Source organism: Babylonia areolata, chromosome 24 (assembly GCF_041734735.1).
Source record: "Babylonia areolata isolate BAREFJ2019XMU chromosome 24, ASM4173473v1, whole genome shotgun sequence".
NCBI classification, from domain to species: domain Eukaryota; kingdom Metazoa; phylum Mollusca; class Gastropoda; order Neogastropoda; family Buccinidae; genus Babylonia; species Babylonia areolata.
In genome coordinates this window covers 17675051-17690162 of record NC_134899.1, presented here as the reverse complement: position 1 = coordinate 17690162, position 15112 = coordinate 17675051, and the positions used below count along the sequence as shown (strand labels likewise).

At 42.9% G+C, this 15112-nt stretch overlaps 1 protein-coding gene across 1 annotated transcript in view; it reads right to left on the bottom strand.

The window, feature by feature from the left end:
• Positions 1-15112, bottom strand: part of LOC143298953 (adenylate cyclase type 9-like) — a 90484-nt gene that overhangs the window by 18584 nt on the left and 56788 nt on the right. Inside the window, exon 2 of the mRNA XM_076612002.1 lies at positions 3327-3410. Coding sequence (XP_076468117.1) covers positions 3327-3410 — 84 coding nt within the window. The remainder of the gene's footprint in view (positions 1-3326; positions 3411-15112) is intronic.

The following is a 15112-nucleotide window of genomic DNA, read 5'->3' as shown; positions in this document are numbered from 1 at the left end:
ACATGAAGTCTTGTACAAATAAAAATTATCTGCAATCAAAATTGTAACAAAAATCAAATAAAAAGAAACATACGAAATTACAACAAACCACAAATTTGCCATCAAAAGAAGAAGTCCGTCTTAATCAGGAATATGATAATAGTATGTCAGTAATTCAGTATGCCAAAGAACAGTTTTGTACACACAGAATCATTGGTTTTTCTCCATACAAGCTTTTGGTCTCCTCTTAAGATTTTGCCAAGGTCAAACTTTGGGTTGTTAGATCCAGGGGCAAAAACTTCTGTGTTGCTTAATATAAAAGAGTACTGGTAATTCTCTGTGGATACTGGGTAGGTCCATGCAAGAGCTGAATCATTCAAAGCAAAGTTTACCACAATCCTTTCAACACACCTAAACCCCACTCTCATTCAAAGCAAACGTTTACCACAATCCTTTCAACACACCTAAACCCAACTCGTTGAAACTCTCTAACTTATCTATCCAAAAGACAAAAACCCCAGACAACAACAAAAGTCATTGACCTGTTCTCTGATGATGAATGGGTACATATACATATACATATATATATATATATATATATATGTAGCCGTATTAATCTGAGTGGTATATAAAAGGGGACGGAAGAAAAGAATTTAGATTATTACTGAATTAAAGAGTATGAAGGTAAAAGGATAGAACAGATCTGTGCACTGGCCAAGGACATATAGACGGCCAATCACAAAAAGGATTTTCTACTGTTTTATTTTACAACAGTTATGAGATAAAGAAAAAAAGATGAAGAAGATAGTGCAGTACAATGTTAGGCAGCTGACTGTGTGTGCGACATGCTCGATGTGTGCTTGAGAGCGGCACCTCGTAAAGTGACCAGCGGACTCACAACAGCTTTCAGTTCAAATTTGAATTTGAACAGCCTTATGCCACAGGAGTTATCCCCTCATGTCAATGGTTTGACACCGTCACTGCAGTGAAACTGTCATCCGCTTTACAGCATGTGCTGTGAGTTGAACTACAGTTAGTAGCCAGCTGAGCACTTGGCTACATACACACACACACACATATGTATATATAAACTTCATACACCATCTCACTGCTCAAATATACACAGCTGACTGTGTGTGCGACATGCTCGATGTGTGCTTGAGAGCATTCCCTATTCGCCTAAAAATAATGTCAAGTTACTGACAACTGGATACACATATTAGAGCTTCCTCAAAATTCACTTGTATACACAACATATAAATGCATGTATCGTCAAACAAATAAAAATGTTCAGTGGCTACTTTTCATAAGAAATGTATTAACTAGCACTGGATTAGATCATGTTTGGGAAAATCAGTTCACTTTTAGTGTTAAAAGATTAAAGTATGCTATATCCAAGAAGCTTGAAAATGAATATGTAAAATTTTGGGAACAGAAACATAAAAGGTCATCTAAATTAGAATTTTACAAGAGTGCTGTGTCAAATTATAAAACTGAACTGTATTTAAAGAATACAGGAAATACACAACACAGGAAAGCACTGACCATGTTATGAATCAGCACCCATGACGTACAAATCGAACAAAGAAGATATAAAGATACACCGAAAGAACAAAAGCTGTGTGATACTTGTAACAGTTTAGAAGATGCGATTCGCCTTTTAGACAATTGTGTAAAGTACAATACTTACAGACACAGATTCGTAATCGATATATGTCGTGCAAATGCAAGGCCTAGTGAACTGATCCTTCAAACAGAATTACAGCCAAGGCTGGCGAAATTTGTTCACAAATGTTTCTCTTCTTAATATGTTCATGTTAATGTTTCACTGAGTCTTATAAACTTTAAGGTTTTATGACAATAAAAAGTATTCTATTCTATTCACACGCATAGGCATGTGTGACCACTGGGTGCACACATTATAATCATATATTCTAAGTGAACAAATCAACTTCAATATTGATAAAATCAAAACAGAAAGGCATCAACAATAAACAATTTATGAGAGGATGGCATACCAAGTTGATAAACAATTTTCAATGTCACATTTGTTTTCTTTAAATCAATACACACAATGCTCCATTTTAGATTGAGAGACAGAATCCGATCAGTTCATAAAATTGTTGCTTCCCTTTACCTGAACCCCTCCAAAAAGTTGCATTCATGGTTCAGTGAATGTGGTATACTTGTGTTGTTTCACATTTAAATTTACATTACTTCCAATCTGTATTCTGGAGTGAAGGTGGTCAGAACATTTTTTTTTTCTGAAAAAGCTGAAAATGTGATTTGTTTACAGATCCTTTTTATCTGTAGCACTTCCATGTGTGTATATCTGTGTACATAAAAATGTGGGTTTTTTTATGCCCAACATCTGTCAGTGCATGTGTGTGAATGCAAGCATGCAACCACAGGCACATTATAAACATGTATGATACACTGACAGTCAGTAGAGAAGGCAACTGCTGACCAAACTATTGCCTCCTGTCCCAACTATCTGGGCTAGAATTTGATTATAGTGGAGAGTGTCTTGCTTAAGTTACATCCCCGCTCTCTTGGCCAAATGGGTTTCAGGACAGTTGGCGTTGGGATTGTTCCTAAAGGCCAACTATCCCTCAAGGCTGCAGCACTAACAGCCAGTGTAATCTTGCCTCCTAGTTTGAGAGTCATAGTCCTTCACAAAAGACTAAGCTGTAAATGACTTCCCACTGCAATGGAAAAACCATTGATCATACAGCTCTCAATTTGTTGTACGTAATATGATAAGGCACACCATAAAAAGAGATTAAAACAAGTTAAGACCATGAATTGTTACACATCAATGTACACAAATAATGTGCCCAGGAAATTAATCCACATATATCAGTAAAATGTACACACACACACACACACATGCACGTGTGCACACAAGCTCTTATACACAACATTTACACAGCAATAAATTAATATAAAGTTCTTTGTAATGTAAAAGTCATATGTACTGACTAACATCCCCCTCCCCCTCTCCAATACAATTGATGGTATTCAAATCCCAGACATACGTAAGCACTTTCTGAATATTAAAGAAAGCAAAAAACGTCCGTCATTAGTAAGAAAAAAAACAAAAAAACCCAAAAAACAACACACACACACAGAAAACAGACATGACTGGGTCTGTCCCTATGTCCTTTTCTATATCTTCTGATGTGTTCTTTTTTCCCTGCAGTCTTTTTTTTTTTTTTTTTTTTTTTTTTGGCTGATGAAGAAAGCCACATGTAGAGCACTAAGAAAAATGAAGGGGAAAAAAAAAGTGTTCTGTGATTTGTATGCAACTAAGGCCACAAAAAAGGAGAAGGTATTCAGTGCCTTACCTTTCTGGTCCTGTTCATGCTTGATGGTGAAGCTGGATTGGGAAGCATCGTAGTGCTCAATCAGCTTCTTGAAGGTTCTCAGATCTGTAACACACACATACAAGACATGGTGAATCTCTTTCCCCTAACATCCTGTTCATTATTCATAGGTGTTGTTCTTGTGGCACTGTGTCGGTACACGAAATAATGACACAAATACAACAGCAAGCTGATTATGTGTTCGTTTGCATACATGCACAAATGAATTGAGCCTCTAAATGACACTCTGTTCTAAATGACACTCTGTTCTTTCATTTAACTGAGTGATATAAGAGGAATGACACTGTGTGTGTGTGAGTGTGTGTGTAAATGTACATGTGGGGGTATCTGATGTGTGCACTGATGGTTGTAAATACACTTTTTTCCCCATAAATTCATTAATTTGTTTATTCAATGATGTCCCTGATGACTGAAAACAGATACATTGCCAGTTTAGCCCGATATGTGTGTGTGTGTGTGTGCAGGCACACATATGGGTGAGAGCATATGTATGAGCCAGATGGCAGGGTGCGGTGGTATTTGAACAAGGACATTTGTGAGCAAAACCAGCACACCACACAATTTTCCCTGTGTGTATTCCCACTTGTTCTTGTTGGCCTTGGCCTCTGTCATTTGTTCTTGTTATTCTGTGCCCACTGCTCCCTTAGGTCATTTTCAACAGGATGGAAACTGGCAACCATGTAATATGGGCTGGCATTCATGCTGGCTTGGCAGGTGCACACACACATTCTGTATGCTCGCGCACAAACACATGTGGGCATGATCACATACATATGTTAGGCGTGCAAAGTAAGAAGCTATATACTCTCTACAGATTTCCAAGCTGCACACACTACACTCAAAGTGTGTGTGTGTGTGTGTGTGTGTGTGTGTGTGCGCGCGCGCACGCGCGTGTTTGTGTGTGTGTGTGTGTGTGTGTTTCAAATCATGATGTATATGCATTTAAGTCCTTTTGTTCTCAGACTTTAAAAATTCTCCTTTTTTTTTGTTTGCTTATGCTTTAGAGTCTGTAAAATGCTACAAGCACACCATATGTGTGTGTGTGTGTGTGTGTGTGTGTGTGTGTGTGTGTGTGTGTTTGTGTGTGTGTGTGTGTGTGTGTGTGTGTGTGTGTGTGTGTGTGTGTGTGTGTGTGTTTGTGTGTGTGTGTGTGTCTGCATGCACACGTGCACTTGTGTACACACACGCATTCACATGCATGTGTATCAGTGTATGCATACAATGCATGTACATTAATGTGCATTAATCAATTCAATGTGAGCATACAGTGCAGGTGCCAGGGTACACATCTGCATCAGGCATATAGCGAAAAAAGACTGGAAATGTTAAATCATTTTACGGCTGAAAAGGACAAATGTCCCATTACTTTTTTCATAACTGTGGTAACTGTCCTTTACACTATTTCTTTGTCAGCTTGGATTTCATGTGTAATTGTCCCATACATTTCTTTATTTGCCTAGACTTCAAGTATTAGCTCAGACTGACTTCATGTGTCATAGGTAAAATTCTGAGAGAGAGAGAGAGAGAGAGAGAGAGAGAGAGAGAAACTCAGAACTCAAAACTTTTTTTATTCAAGGATTAAGATTTTGGGCATTGCCCATTCTTCCAACCTGTCCTTGCTAATCTACATCAGTTACAAGAGAGAGAGAGAGAGAGAGAGAGAGAGAGAGAGCACAACATATCAACCTTTTTAAAAAATTTTTATTCAAGGATTAAGATTTTGGGGATGGCCCATTCTTCCAACCTGTCCTTGCTTATCTACATCAGTTACAAGAGAGAGACAGCACAACTTATCAAGGTTTCTGACAGAGAGCACCGTTCACTTCTGCCCTTCCCCCAATTTCACAAGGTTTTTATCGGTACTGCCTATCTTCCTCTTCCCCATCTCTAAAAAAACCCATACCTTTTCAAGCTTGTCATCTTTAATGACACGTGAATCATGCTCTGTATAATGATGTGTGTGTTTGTGTATCATTCTTATTCATCATGTAATTGTTGCTGGGCGCTGTACTAAACATAGCTATCGCTAGGTGCACCAAACTACCACTTTAGTCAATCATTCAGAGCGAGAAGGTGGGAATGGAGGCAGGAAAGGGGGGGGGGGAGAGACAACACGAACTGGGGTGCAAGAAAGTCTTCTCAGAAATCTCTCTCAACAATCACCATCGCCACTCAAGCAGAAGAAAACGGTTAATAGATCCCACTTCCATTCCTCACTCAAAACCCTCACCGACACAACCCCCTCATTCTGCTCAAACTAGCGCCCCCCCCCCCCCCCCAAACCCCCTCACCTCTGCTTACCCACCGCCCTTGACCTCCCTTCTCGCTGTGCGAGTCGGTTAATGCTATTTATAGTGACCTCCCCTGCAGGCAGTTACTAAAGTTAGACACAGTCGCGTGAGGGGAAAGAAAATGCGTGTGTGGTTCATTGGGTAGGACAACTTTTCACTCTCATGGACCCCCCCTTGCCTGAGAAGAATTCTTCGCGTGAGCTCCTCTCTGCGGGGCATTGACAGCGGTGGGAAAGATCGAAAGGGCACAAGGATTTGTAAACTTCTTTTCTTTCCTTTCTTTCTTTTTTTTTAAGCACAGACTTTAAAAAGTATTCTTTTTTATTTTTATTCATCAAAGTCCGTGGGTTGGGAAGGCCTGCCCCCCCCCCCCCCCCCCCCTTCGCGGTTTGCAAGAAAATTAGGTCAGTTAGAAGATTGACTACGATGAACTAGACTGGGGAATTCAGATTAAAATTTACGTTAGCTCCAAATGTGAGCAACAAACCCGGTTTTTTTCACGCAACACCGGACTCTCTCTCTCAATTCGCATTAACTAATTAAAAGCGAGCGGGGGGATTCCATACCTTTAGCACCGACGACTGATTCTTCCGCTCTGTTCAAGGGCTGCAACTGCCAGGCGTTCTGTATTTTTTACTGGTCAGTACAGAAGTTTTTAGAACTCACCATATTCGCATGTGGGTGCAATGCAAACTCGTTCGTGTTTGCACAGCATACGATAGCTCATCGATCGCTGCCTGACATGGATCAATGGATGTATAATGGACGTAGCTGTCATGCGTTATACACAAACGAAAGTGGACTGGCTCTGTATTTGGCAGGTTTGCACGTACGCTGACTTCTTTGATCGAAAATGCAAATCCTTCTAGTGATTTTTGCTGATCATTGCAGTCTGAGTACTTGCATTCAAAACACACTGGAGATAAAACTAGCCATCCCCATCTCTCAAATCGCGACTCGTGCTATTTAAAGCTCAACCTTGCGCACCGGGTCACCTCGAGCCGTGCAAACAAGCTAAAAACAGTACACCGTGTTTCGGTTCAAACCTCCACAGCAGTGAAAATAGCATCTGTTTTGCTCGTGTCTCTTTTCAGTCTCGTCTTCCCTCTCCATTTCCCCCATACTTGTCGAACTGGCTGTTCTCTCTCTCTCTCTGAACTCCACTGCATTACGCATCCCTCTCCCGCTTCTGTGGGGGATGTGGGCAGGGGCACGGTTATGTATGTCTTTCGTTTTACCCCTCGTTCGTTGTTTGCTACGTGGTGTGCAGAAGGCTGACATAGCTACATACTGTTTTGTCATCTGCCTTCTGCCCCTTGGCAGCTGTCCCAGTTTGCTTCACTGATTTCTTAGACGCGCGCGTGCGCGTGCGCGCACACTCACACACAGAGGGAGAGAGACAGAGAGAACAGAAATGGGACACACACACACACACACACACGCACGCACGCACACACACACACACACACACACACAAGTATATGCATAGAGACTGAGCAAACATAAGAGGAAGATGAAGAGAAGTGCGAGATTGAGGGATTAGACAGAGATCGAGAGAGAGAGAGAGAGAGAGAGGGGGGGGGGGAGCGGGGGATTTGGGGGGTGGGTGGGGGGGCGACGGCTCAGGACAATCTGACGGAAGTTTAAAGTACAAAAATCTCGGCCAGGACTAACAACAGAAAATGCAAACCAGGATAACACCATCCACTGATTTATTCATGAAAACTGCGCCTGCTGTCTTATAAGAACGGACAGATGGTTGGGGTGCGGGGGGGTGCGGGGGGCATACAACAAGGGAGAGGGGAGGGGGGTAAACACTTTATTCAACTTACACAAAATGGAAGGACACAGAGAGAGGGTGAGGGAAGGGAGGGAGAGAGGGGGGCGAGAGACAGACAGACAGACAGAGAGAGAGAGAGAGAGGAGGGGAGGGAGTGGGGGAGAGGGGGAGGGGGGGGAGACATATCGCAGATACAGTTAATGAACCTATCAACGGATCATGTGCGAGTTGGCAGGGGAAGGGGGAGAACTGGGGGTGGGGGTATGCGTCCTTGTCAGAGATAAGATCGAAGCCAACCCAACCAGTCGGTTGCAAACTACCAATCGATCATTACCTGCGTGAACAGACCTGTCCCCCGCGCCCACAAGCTTGCAAAGAGTGTGCAGAACATGTTGGCAAATGCCAGAACTGGCGATGGAAACTCTACCACCCAGCTTTGTCGTTCCGATCATGAATTTCTTATATAAGAAAATGTAAACATTTTATTCTTTCAGAATAAAACCGAAGAAATATAACCAAACAGAACAGATAGTACAATCAAAAAGAAACAAACAAACGTTGATTATTTTTTTCAGACATGCTTACCTTCTGAAAAAGAAGGAAGCTGAGGGAAAAGCTGTATATTGGACTGACATGACTCTTACTTAAAAAAAAAAAAAAAAGAAAAGAAAAAAGAATTATACAAATAACAATGTAAAGGCTGCATATATGCTGGACTGACACGACTCTTACTTACAAAATGAAAATAAAAAGATACAGTAATGATAAAAATAACAGTGTTCTTCAAATATGGAGAGTTTCTATCATAATCCCTGTTTGGTTAAATATACCGTTATTTCAGGACAAAAATGATGAAAACACAACTACGTTTCATGACTGAATAAAATACAATAGAATATAAAAGAGGGCATATCTATATCTATATAATGGTATATTGACACAAAATATGAATCCATATGCTGAGAAGGATTGCATTTTGAAAGGAAAAAAACAACGAATTAAAACCAAACTAATTCAATAATAAACGAAGCAACGTGCGATGACATAAATTTAAAAGACTATTCACAATACGACATTGGGTGAAATAAAATATCACTCAATAAAAATGATTCTCTCTCGTGTGTAAATCGAAGAGGGGATCGGGGTTTCGTTGCTGTGCTGAGGACTCACAATATCAAAAAATACAAACAAACAAAAAACAACAAAAACAAAAACCGGAAAAAAAGAGAAAAAGAAAGAAAGAAAAGAAGCAAACTAAAGTGACGTCTTCAAAACTAAAAATAACATAGAGCAAAACTAAACTGACCAAAACAAACACCAAATAAAAAGATCCTCTCTCGTCTTGTTTGTTTTGTTTTGTTTTTTGCTCGTTGTTGTACTCGGAGTAATCGAACTTTCAAGTCCCAGAACAAACGTAAACCAAAGCCAAACTAACACACACATACGTACATAACGAAACCCAAACAAATATAAATAAACATGCAAATTATAAACTCTTTCTCTAAACCTCCTCACCCCCTCTTCTCTTTTCGGTCTCCTTTACTTCTCCCTCTTTATTAAGCAAGGGAAACACACGAACGACGGAGTTATCTCCCTTCCCCGTCTCCATGTTCGAAGGAAGGGAGGAAGGGCAAGACCAAACAAAAAACGACGGACATCATTATCGCCCGACACTTCCCATCGCTTCACCCTTTCAGTGCTAACCCCCGCTCCTGCAGAAGCGGATTACCACAACAGGTCGCCATCATGAAAGGGCGGATGGAATCAGGCAGCCTCAGTAGTGTGAGGACCACTACAAGCGGGGAAGCTGTGTGCGGTGGTAATCCGCGCGGTAATTTGGCGAGAATCACCGATAGATTTATTCAGAGAGCGATGATCGGGTCAATGTGTCCTTCCCCCAACCCCCTGCCCTCCCCACCCTCCTTCCTCAGCCCTCCCTATCACAGGAAGGGCTTTGCCTTGCCTGCATGTCTGAGGGCAACGCGATGGCAGTGCAAGATTTATTTGATTTAATTTATGCTGACGCAGTAGCAGCGGCAGTAGGATTTTATTTCATTACTTTCGTAAAACAACAGATTTCTCTCTCTCTCTCTCTCTGTGTGTGTGTGTGTGTGTGTGTGCTTGGAGGGGAGGCGAGAGCATGCATTAAACAATAACAACAAAACAAACAAAAACAGATGATGAAAGACGGGCAGCATCATATCAACAGGAAAATGTGATGAGATTGTGGGGGTCATATAGTGGGCCTGGATCAGGAGTCAATATTCTGTTCATTACTGGGAGACAGGACAGCACAATAAGAAATCAGTCTGGCACTGCCTCTCTCTCTCTCTCTCTCTCTGTGTGTGTGTGTGTGTGTGTGTGTGTGTGTGTGTGTGTGTGTGTGTGTGTGTGTGTGTGTGTGTGTGTGACCGAGTGAGAAACAAAATCATTATTCCACTCAGTGGTTCTGGGTGATCGTTTTTACCCCCTCTCCCCTCCCGCAACCCTGGGTTGCCTCCCATTACCTCCTTCCTCGCTGAGAAATCACAATAATTCATTCGGGTGACGAAGAATTTTTAGCTGATGAATGGATGATGGATGACTGTGTTGACGGACCGTATGACTGCTTTAATAAACCACCGCCTTGCCAATGATTAATGACCACACGTGACAGGTTTCTGCTTCCAGTTGGAGAAGCGAAAGCGAAACGTGCCTTTTGTTGTTCTGCACGGTAAAGTTTCAGTTGTTGTTGTTGTTGTTGTTGTTTTACCTTCTGAAGCTGGCTAAAACATTGGTTTAATGAATGTATGAGCCTTGTGCGAGCTGTGTTTACCGCAACTCAAGTTCGGATAGAGAAATAACACATGAGAGCATTGTCGGACAACCCCATCCCTCTGATCCCCAAAAGCTAATAAATGAAAAATTAAACTGCATAATACAGATCCCTTCCCTTGAAAGCCAATATCTAAAACAGCATCCTACATCCTCCTAACGAAAACAAATATTTGAAATAGCGACTGGAATTCTTCTCTTAAAACTAACATTTCAAGAAGCATGTCAATTTCTCCACTTGAAGAACCGATTCTTAATAGCAGTGCCCGAAAAGCTCCCCTTAAAAGCACGATACTTAAATCTGCACTGGAACTTAAAAAAACTGTTACAGCACCGGAAATCTTCCATTCTAAACGATACATAATTTAGCACCCGAAACCCTCTGTAAAACAACAACAACAAAAACCCAAACCAAACCAAAACAAACAAAAAAACCCCCAAAAAACAAACAACAAAAAACAAAAACACGCCAACAACCGAAGACATTTAAAACAGACATAAACTTCTCCATTTTAAAACAAAGCTTAACTCAAAACTTTCCTCCAATTTGTTTCTCTCACCACTGAAAATGCCAAAGTTTTAGCGGTGACATCAATGAGTAAACGCATGCTTGATGGATAAAACCAAGGGAAAAGATATATCAAGTGGTGATAACTGATTACACAAGTTTCTCCCTGTCTCCCCCACATCCGTAAAGAATAATACATATTTTCTTAAAGAAAGAAAAAAGAAGAAGAAGATTTTACGTGTAGGTTTGAAACACGATGCAAAACTAAGTTAATGTTAGGTGTCCGAGAAAAACCCGACAGACGATGTTTCTCTCCAAACCACAAGCGTGTTCAGCTCACCCCCACCGGAACACTGAAACACAAGACGAGCTGAACGCAAAGACAGAGGGAAGAGCATTGAGCTTTTTCAGCTCAGAGGGGAAGACGTGTGTTAATTCCGGGGGGGAGGGGTGGATGGATGGAGAGACAGCGAGAGAGCGAGCGAGCAAGAGAGAGAGAGAGACAGAGAGCGCATGGGGAAAAAAAGTTTGCAAGCAGTTACCAGACGGGGATCAACAGCTTTTCGTCTCCATGCCGCCCCCTCTCCCCACCTCAACCCCATCCCCCACACGTTACTCTCAATATCTCCTGCCCCCTCCCCGTCTTATCTTCCGCTCTCTTGGACAGGTGATTGATTGGCGAGGCGAATTTTCTGTGCGTGTGGCAAGTTAAGTGTGTTGTGTGAGGAGAGCTGTTGTCGAGTGGAATCTAATAGGGTGGAGGTGACTGGACGAGAAGGGAGGAGGGTATGGGGGGTGAGGGGGAGAGGGGGTGGAGGGAAGGAGACAGAAAGTAGGAGATGCCGCTGCAAGGGTTAAAACATCAACAACCAAGTCCCTGGCTTAAACAAACAAAACAAAACAACAACAACCCATATTCAAAACTACACATGCTCACCCCAAAGACAACACATTCCGATGGGCACGGGGACCGGAAAAAACAAAACAAAACAGATGGGCATTGGAAGCAGGAACGGGGATTCGACTTGCTCAAGTACCCAATATACCACCACACTGGTATCACCAGAAGAACAACATGATCAGATGACCGGGGTGAAGAGTTTGATTTCATCAAAATAACACCGATAATTATCACCAAACCGACAATCCCCCAACCAACCCTGCCCATTCCAATGCCACTTGACACAACCAGAAGAGAAACACTGCAAGGTGAACAACTGGATAACCACCGAAAAACAACAACAAAAAACAAAAACAAAAACAACACCCAAAAAACAAACAAACAGATGAACTATATATAATACTGTCTCCGAGATTCGAACTCCCCAAATTCCAAAGCACAACAATCAATCCCGCTCTCCACGACAGGAGCCAGTCAGATGCGGACTCTACCGTTCAGCAATCAGCGGGCATCAAATAATGGACACCCTCTCTATCTCCTCACTCGCACACATTCGCACATCAATCGATGACCTGCCTGAGAGATCGACCACGGAAAATTATACGGCAAAGCACGGATCGAACACAACTGTGTGTGTGTGTGTGTGTGTGTGTGTGTCTGCGCGCGCGCGTGTGTACGTGCGCGCGCGCGCGGGCGTGTGACTCTGTGTGTGTGTGTGTGTGTGTGTGTGTGTGTGTGTGTGTGTGTGTGTGAGAGAGAGAGAGAGAGAGAGAGAGAGAGAGATAGAGAGAGAGAGAGAGATTCTTTTAAAAATTCAATTCTATGGTCAGGCTGACCTTGCACGCGCACCGTACTATTATATGGATTACCTTGGGCAGTGGCGAACATCGACACGGGGCACTACTACCTGTCAATGACCTGGATCAATCAATCAATCCGCAGTGCACCTTCTCTTCAAATTATTCCGCGAATGCAAATTGTAATCACAGTGTTTTCGGTTGGCTTGCTAGCACCCCACTTCACCCTTCGGTGGTGGGCAGAATGAGAGAGAGAGAGAGAGAGAGAGAGAGGGTGGGGGTGGGGGGGAGAGAAACGAGGCGGGGTATGGAAGGCAGGGTTTTGCCATGCTTGACCGAGAACACGTTTGCCAGAGGGGAACAGAACGAACATGATGGTCTTGCCACGTGCCGATAATATATAAATACACAATCGAAATATTTACCGATGCGCTTAAACACAAGCACGCGCGCGCGCAAAAAACCCCACAAAAAACACACACACAAACAGACACGCGCACAAGTTACCTCTGCACACACCACCGCTGTGGCGAGTTATAAGACAAGCTACCTCTGTTACCCACTTTGGCATGCATCCAGTATCTCCCGTGGATTGCACCCCTCACCCCCTGCTATCAGAACCCCCCCATGGGTTAATCTGCTGCATAATCCACAACCTCCACGAGTTCCTCGTCTATGTGTGCACGTACAGTGCCACCCTCTCGCCCCCCTTCCCCTTGCCACTCCGCCCCCTCACCCCTCCGTCCCCCTCCCACCCCCACGTCTTTGCACCTTAATCTTCATCCAGTCCAGAGCCCTACACAACTACATCTCGTTGAAACACTCTCCCCGATGGAGAATCGCGAACACGTAGGAATGCATATTCGACACACACACACACACACACATATATATATATATAATTATATATATATATATAAAAGAGAGAAAGAGAGAGAGAGAGAGAGAGAGAGAGAGAGAAAGAGAGAGAGAGAGATGGGTTGGGGGTAAGAGAATTTGAAAGACGGATGGGGGAGAATGAGTGCATGCTGCATTCGCTGGATGGTGTGCGCGCACGTGCGCACGCTCGCACACATTAATTTTGTTCTTAAACATTAGTTTTTACATATTTTAGTGTACATCTGAGAGAAAGGACGGGAGAGGAAGAAGACAGATGGAGGGGGTGGGGAGAGACTACCTCCTCACACTCCCCCTTTTACAACCACAATCTGCGTTGTTTTGGTTACTCCCATTAACTTCCAACGGGCATCATGTTCATTGTTGTTTTTATTTATTTATTTTTTATTTTTAAAGCCATTATTCTGTTTCTTGCTTCACCACCACCAAAAACATCTAATCGAACTAAGGTTTCATTTGCCGACGCAATGGCTCGGGGACTCCCAGTGAACTAAATGTTCATTAACCTGAGCTGAATATCGCCGACCTTGGTGATGGCCATACCCAACTGTCTTTTAATGAACCACACTTCGGGTTTTTTTTTTTGTTTTTGTTATTTATTTATATATTTATTTTTTTGATGATGGCAGTTCAAGCAAAGGACATGGGGGTTCAGTGATGGGAACAGAACGAGGGAAAAGATTGGAAGGTGAGAGGGTGTGAATGACACACAGAGTTCGGGGGTGGAGGGTGTTGGATGGGGCGTTTTGAAGCAGCATTCTGTCTCAACAGGAGTGAACGACGGGAGGATATCTATTTCCATAGATAACACAGAGACAAGAGATTAGATGTGTTTGTCCATCCCATGTGGTAAAACAATCTTCTTGATTGTGTGGGGTGGGGTGAGGTTGGGTGGGGTGAGGTTGAGGAGAGAGAGAGACAGACACACACACACACACACACACACACAGAGTATTCTGACAACTTGGCATGCGCTATGGGAATGAAAAACAAAACTTTTTGCAACTCGGTATTTACAAAATTCCTAACACACACACACACACACACACACAGAAGTCCTGAAACTTTTTTTTGCATGTTTGTCGTGTTCAGAGGATTCAAAGCAGCCTAACAGTTCCAGAACATGTTGTTGCACACACACACACACACACACACACACACACACACACACACACACACACACACACACAAACAGAGAGAGAGAGAGAGTTCCCAGTTTTCAAAAAACAAATTTTAGTGAATAAGCAGGCGAACTGGGAGTGGGATGGGGCCGGGTGGTGAGATGCATGGGAGATGATGTGTTGCCCAAGGCTGGCTGTTGTTGAGAGACTTGACATGTTGGCAAACTCGTGCGTTCGTGGGCGGCTAACTCCAACGCATACCCTTCTGCCTTCGTGTCGCTCTGTTATTGCCGGTACTTTTGTTGTTAACCTCCCCGTGTGGGCAGCCATACTCCCACTTTAAAGCGTCATAATTTGGGTCCCCAGGCTTTTTACAGCGCGGCAGTATGAAGGGTTGTAAAATGGTGTAAGTGCTTGAAAAACAACACGAGCAACGCGCTCTGTAACAAGTCCATTACATTCTTCCTTTTTATATTTGCTGCCTTCTTTTGGCGATGGCCATGAATTTCATTCCTTTGCGCGGGCCACAAGTTCCAATGTGTCCCCAGTGGGCCACGTTAAATAAAAGACCGCTGACTTGCTGTCGTCTCACTAGTTAACATGCGGGTTGACACGCATCTCAAGGGATATCTGACGGA